The sequence below is a fragment of the Sinocyclocheilus rhinocerous genome, unplaced genomic scaffold (assembly GCF_001515625.1).
Source record: "Sinocyclocheilus rhinocerous isolate Xijiao unplaced genomic scaffold, SAMN03320098_v1.1 scaffold234, whole genome shotgun sequence".
Classification (NCBI taxonomy): Eukaryota; Metazoa; Chordata; class Actinopteri; order Cypriniformes; family Cyprinidae; genus Sinocyclocheilus; species Sinocyclocheilus rhinocerous.
Genome location: NW_015644337.1, coordinates 605,282 through 612,352, shown reverse-complemented (window position 1 = coordinate 612,352; position 7,071 = coordinate 605,282). Strand labels below are relative to the sequence as shown.

Here is a 7,071-nt window from a genome sequence, read left to right as displayed (position 1 = left end):
AAAATTATAGAGCGACACGAAGGTAAGCGCATTATTGTTGTTGTTTTTAATTGTCGGATTATAATTCAGTATGTATCAATGAATGACACAGTTTTGACTGTCATGGTGTGTGCATGAACGAGTGTGAAATAACTGTTAATTACGTTGCTTTTTCCTATCACTTATATTGGGCACTTTTTGCATTTTAAATTGGATTATTCTGACTGCTGATATTGAAAATGATGCATGTTGTTTCGAGGGTATCGGTTAATTTCTTGATTGCCGTTTTGACCGTATCTGCTTGCATATTTTCTTCATGTTCGGTAGCCTAATTCTCTTTAATGTAGGCTATTTGCCCCGGTTTGATCCGTTACTGGGAAATTTATCTAACGTTATATTTATATTATTTATTTTGTTTTAAGGAGTTAAAAATGGCCCTTATCAACCTTGATTTACATATTTCATCACATTATTTTGACAGTTAAAGTTTTGGGCGGGTTTTTGTGAGCTTTTGGGCTGGAAATCGTCCATCCAATCTGGCAACACTGCCAGGGCTTGTCCAAATACCCACAAGTGCGGTCGGCCCCTTGAGAGCGAGTGCATGCAATAGAAAGTAAGTGCTTTTAGAAGCACCATAATTACTAAATTGTGTCATCTGTTATAGAGGCTACTGAACAGACATTTAGAGGATTATTTTAAACTGCAAAGCAGTGAAATCAAAATAAAGCTCTATATGCACACATGTGGTCTTCGCCATAGACATATAGGCCTATATATATCTATGGTCTTCACCCTCACATGAACAAATACAACTACAGGAAATACGTCATGCAAGTAGACAAGCGATCAAGCCCTTAGTTTCTGTGGGTTCAGGCCACCTGAACTCACACCGTACAAAATGGATTATCAGACTGTGGTCAAGCCAGCAAAAACACGGTCTAGCCCAAAAGGGTCTGGCTGCAGCCTTGCACTTGCACTCTCAGACTTGCACTTGCACTCTCAGACTTGCACTTGCACTCTCAGACTTGCACTCTCAGACTTGCACTTGCACTCTCAGACTTGCACTTGCCTACCTGCGACGTCACTTGCAATCGACACAAATCGTGCGTGTTGCCAATGAAGACAAGAAGCTGTGGTGATTAAACGATTAAAACTAAATTAGTACTATAACATACAGGGTCCTGCAAGAAAAAGACAAGACCCGCAAATCCGTGGCCACAGCACAGCAGAATATGAGCAGAAGATAAGCATTTTCCTCCTGTAGAAAAACATAAAAAAGTGAGCGCAAGCTAGATTAAAGTGATTATTATGTTTTGAATATGGTTATTTTTCTTACAAAACCGCATCGATTCGCTACAGAAGGCCTTTTTTCCCCCCGGAGCCATGTGAGACCCTTTTTTTTTATGGATGGGGGCTTTTTATTTAACTTCTTTTGGACTGATGCACTGCAACACCCGCTGAGTGCCATGAAACAGCTTGAAAGATCAAAGACAATTTTTAATATAACTCCGACTGGATTCGTCTGAAAGAAGAAAGTCATATACACCTAGAATGACTTGAGGGTGAGTAATTTATGGACTAATTATAATTTTTGGGTGAACTAACCCTTTCAGATCGCTTTCATGTAGACGCTTAGAATAGAGAGATAACATAAGATGTCATGTTTCCTTTTTTTTTTTTTTTTACTTCTGCTTTATTATACGTTGTATTTATACAACTTTGATATTTTGAGTCTTTGACAGGTGTGTGTTTATTTGAGTAATGGTTTTCAGTTTTTTTCCTTTCTGTAGGTTTATCTTTCAAATCATTGTTTTGTGGATATGAGTTTACAGCAGGACAAATTGACAAAATTACGTATATACTCTCTTAAATACCTGAATTGCGTTTTTATTTGTCCTACTGCAGTACAGTGACAGTTACTCTTGAATGCCTTTTTATATAATGTGGTTTAACCTCTGCTCAGAAAGTGAACGCCAATAATAAATAAAGTATTCCCATAAAAAAAACGAACAAACAAATAATAAATAAATAAATAAATAGGTTATGTGAAAATATGCCTTTATTTCATTCCAGAGTATTACAAAAGGTCATTTCTTTTATGGGACGTCCCATACTATGTACATACCTCATATATAAATAGCCTACCTAATTTCTAATAAGTAGAAAAATGTAAAAAATGGCAAGTTCTTTAAGGGGATGTCCCATATTATATGCACACCTCATATGAAATAATTTTACTGCAACGTTTTAGAGATATGGGATATTATTACACTTTAGAGGGCTGAAAACTGGGGCAAAAACAAAAGTGTTGCGTTTATAATTTTGTTCAGTGTATGTTAATATGCCATTATTAATATTGTTAATATTGTTAATATTAACAGTTAATATTGTTAATATGCCATTCACAACACTGTTCTGCATAAAATGTGAATGTAAGCGAATATGCAAATTCACTCTTTGCCACAAGGTGGCGCTTGTGGAACAGCAGAATTATATAGCCGTTAAATTAAGTAAACCCTACGCTATTACGGGCATTATATGGAGGTAATATGAAAGGAAAATGCCATCAAAACTTTCCTGGCTGAAATGTGAGTTTACAGGTATGATTTAAACACCATAAATCCACCATACACTGGTGGTGGTTTGAGGAGAGACCCCCCCACATGATTGTAAAGCGCTTTGGGTGTACAAAAATACACAATAAAGCGCTATATAAATGCATCATTCATTCATTCATTCATTCATTCATAAATCACACAAAATATTAATTATTCATCATCAGTAGATCAAAACAACACGGCATGTTGGCATAAATGTGGGTTATTTGGTGATTGCTAACTGCGTTTTTATTTTGAAACATTTATTTATTTTTGCATTTAGCAGACGCTTTTATCCAAAGCGACTTACAGTGCATTCAGGCTATACATTTTTTACCAGTATGTGTGACATGAGGTGCTCACGTTTAATTAGTTAAATCACAGCCGTATAAAGTTTAATGATCACATTTAAGCAATAGGACAATTCCTATTTTTCCATGCCCAGATTTAAAATTGAGACTTTGAAGTAGCACTATTTATGGAACACAGATGACACACAGATTACATCCAAGCAAGTTACTAAACTCTCACTTTATGACGTTACAGAACGTTGTCCGGTCCAGTTCCTTTCACACAGCAGTGTTGTGTTTCTGTTAATCTGCGTGTTGACATAAAGATACTCTCGTGCTGCGGTTATTTACGAGCGAATGCATTGTACATTCCGCTTACAGTATATCGATAGAACACGTGGAACACACCAACCATACAAACTGTGTGGGGGGAACCTAAACTGAACCATTCACTATATAGGCTACTACAACCAGGCCGTTGCTGAAAATGACTGTGCGAGTTTGTTTACAGAACGCTGTTGTCACTGCTGCAAACTCCCATATAAATAATTATTCAAAAAATATAATTTCCCTGAAGCCAGTGGGCCCCCTTTCCAGTGTAGGCCCCTGTGCGAGTTTGTTTACAGAACGCTGTTGTCACTGCTGCAAACTCCCATATAAATAATTATTCAAAAAATATAATTTCCCTGAAGCCAGTGGGCCCCCTTTCCAGTGTAGGCCCCTGGGCTTCAGCCCCTTGAAGCCCGTGCATTAATGCGCCCCTGGCTGTAAAGACCCCATTTCTCATAAGTAAAAAAAAAACAATGGTCAGTTCTTATAGGAGACATACCATAGTATATACGTACCTCATATAAAAACTTTTTACTGCAGCGTTTCTGAGATATGGGACATTGTTTCACTTTAGAGGGCTATAAAGACCCCATTTCTAATAAGTAGAGAAAACCAATGGTCAGTTCTTATAGGGGACGGCCCATATGATATGCTCACCTCATATGAAACCATTTTACTGCAGCGTTTTCAAGACATGGAACATTATTAAATTTTCGGAGGCTAGAAAGACCCCATTTCCAATAAGTAGAGAAAACCAAAGGTTAGTTCTTATACGGGACGGTCCACACGATATGCACACCTCATAGGAACCAATTTTACTACAATGTTTTTGAGATATGGGACATTATTTCACTTTAGAGGACTATAAAGACCCCATTTCTAATAAGTAGAGAAAACCAGTGGTCAGTTCTTAATATAGGGGACATGCCATAGTATATACGTACCTCACATAAAAACTTTTTACTGCAGCGTTTTCAAGATATGAAACATTATTTCACTTTAGAGGACTATAAAGACCCCATTTCTAATAAGTAGAGAAAACCAATGTCCAGTTCTTACACGTGATGTCCTGTTCTGCAGCGTTTAAAGATATATGGCATTTTTATACTGTAGAAGGCTATAAAGACCTAATTTCTAAGTAGAAGACATGAATGTCCAGTTCTTGTAGGGGACATTTCAGGTCATATGCAAACTACATATGAAGCTATTTTATTAAACGTTTTCATAAATTGTTATGGTTAAATATGCAAATGAGCACAAACTGATTCATTAGCGATTAATGCAAATAATCATCTTTATTCAAGAATGAAATATACTCTAGATAAAGATTAAAAAGCGAACCCACTGAATTGATTGCAAAAAGTAACTTATTACTTCACAACATCAAACAGTATAAAATCTTTAGTTAAATTAACTGCAAAATGCATGGGAGTTCAATGCAAACCAATTACAAGTCTCAAACACAATATGAGATAGAACAATTAAACAAGACAGGATGGAGAAGCACACACACACACACACTTTTTTTTATTCACTCATGCTATAGAGAAGGTTAGTCTCAGCAAAGGGAGCTGATTTCTCCTTTGCTGCAGCCCCACTTGCAGCAAGCGTTGGACAGTCCCACCACTACATCACGTCCTTTTCTGTCCACGGTACGCAACGCTTCAAGCACCTCCTGTGAAATGAGAGAGCGCACTGGCCTGCTGAACACGCCACCTTCCTGTTCCCCTTGTGCCAGTGACGGAAGATTTGAGTCAGGGGCATGCTGGGAGGACGGTGCAGCACCGTACAGCACTGCGCTGTCTGGAGCATTACTGTCATACGAGCTGAATAAGTCCAGTATTTCATCTGTGAAATAAGAGATGTTGTAAAACTATACATACATCACTATGATTTCTGGTGAAGAAACTCTTTTCACTCAAAAGTTGTCAGTTTTAACAATTCATTAAAGAAATAGCAAGTTACACATTGAATTAAACATGGAATTTTGAAATCGAAAGACTTATTTTCTTGTGGAACGTACTCCAATAATGTTTTATGTACAACTCTTAAAGAGTAAATTACAATACACTTTGAAGAATCTTAAATATATGAGAGTTTTGACTAGTTTTTAACATTTTTCGATCATACACCACTGGAGTTGATAAGATTTGTGTGTGTGTGTGTGTGTGTGTGTGTGTGTGTTTTGAAGTCTTTTTATGCTCACCAAGGCTGCATTTATTCATTCAAAATACAGTAAACACAATAATAGTGTGAAAAATGATTACAGTTTAAAATAACTGTTCTATTGTAATGTCTTTTAAAATGCTTGTTATGCAAAGCAGAATTTTCAGAATCATTACTCCAGTCACATGACCTTTCAGAAATCTAATATGCTGATTTGCTGCTAAGAAACATTTCTTATTATTGTCAATGTTGAAAACGGTTGTGCTGCTTAATATTTTCAGGATTCTTTGATGAATAGAAAGGTCCAAAGGACAGCATTTATTTGTAACATTATGAATGTGTTTAATGTCACTTTTGATCAATTCAGCGTGTCTTTATTGAATAAAAGTATTAATTTTTCTTTCAAAAAAAAAAAAAAGAGAGAAAAAAATTGAACTGAGCCCAGACTTTTGAATGTTCATAATTTTAGTCCATAATTTTGAATGTAAAATCTACTAGTTTAAAACATAGTAAAAATAGAGATTAAATAGGCATATCCAAATGTTTGTAATATTGTTACAACCTAGAATTATGTATTTTAAAGTTCTGGGTTGCAAAAATGTTTAAATCCAGCATTTTTTTTCTGTATTAAAATGTATTCTCTATTTTTAATATGAAATCTACTATTGCTCAACATAGTAAAAATAGAGATTAAATAGGTATATCCAAAATAATTTGTAGTGTATTAGTAATCTTATACATGCTTCTCTACAAAACCTGCTCTGCAAGGTCTGTAAAGCTAACCTGTGTTTGTCAAGGAGCGCTTCCATCGAGAGCCTCCGCAGGTGAAAATGACAGCGCGGATGAACTCCCGGCCGCATAATTTGACTCCGTACGAGGGGCCGTCCAGTGCCTGTACTCCAGCCAGCAGCAGACACACTGCAAGCGCTGTGGTTTTCCACATCCTGCTGAGAGCAGATCTTCACTGACAGCAGCGGTTGATGTTCAGAAGCTGATTTCCTGCTGGTTTGGAACCAGGTGCCTGTTTGATGGCGAAGTTCTGTGATTTTTTCCCCAGGCCCCTGTTTCTGCTTATAAAGAGGTGAGGGGAACACATGCTCAAGCAGGAGTCACAGATAACCCTGTAAGATAGTGGCAAAGACCTTTCCAGTAACAAAAGCATGAGCAGGAAAGGTGAATGTGTAATCATAAGGGCATTCTGTGACACGAAACACTCTTTCTTCATTTAAATTGATGAATCATATTTGCCATACGACTCATGTCAGGATATTGCAGCATGAACAACAGTGATTTCTCTTTACATACAGTGATTGAATTAAGATGTCTGTCTGTTTTTTTCTATTAAATTCATTGCAGTTAATCTTTTTATTTGCATTTGTATGCATTTGGCTGATGCTTTTGTCAAAAGCGACCTGCTTTGCATTCAAAATACACATTTTATTAGTGTTTCACATTTCTTGGGAATCGAACCTATGACCATTAGTTGTACTGTTTGAGATAGTGGAATGCTTTATTATTTTCCTTAATTAAATTAATAATTAAAGTTTTATTTACATTTTGTATATAATGCTTTAGTCCAAAGAGACTAACATTGCATTCAAGATACACATTTTATCAGAATTATATTTCTTGGGAATCGAACCCATGACCTTGATGTTGCTAGCACCATGCCCTCCTGTTTGAGCTACATGTTTATTATTTTTATTTTT

At 36.4% G+C, this 7,071-nt stretch overlaps 1 protein-coding gene across 1 annotated transcript; it reads right to left on the bottom strand.

Annotated features, from left to right (window-relative positions):
• Positions 1 to 4,754: 4,754 nt before the first annotated feature.
• On the bottom strand, positions 4,755 to 6,458 carry LOC107758104 (relaxin-3-like). Its single transcript, XM_016575758.1, has 2 exons — positions 6,146 to 6,458; positions 4,755 to 5,044 (listed from the first exon to the last, which is right to left on the bottom strand). The coding sequence occupies exons 1-2, from the start codon at positions 6,303 to 6,305 to the stop codon at positions 4,755 to 4,757; spliced, it is 450 nt and encodes a 149-aa protein (XP_016431244.1). The 5' UTR covers positions 6,306 to 6,458.
• Between the last annotated feature and the right edge of the window lie 613 nt (positions 6,459 to 7,071).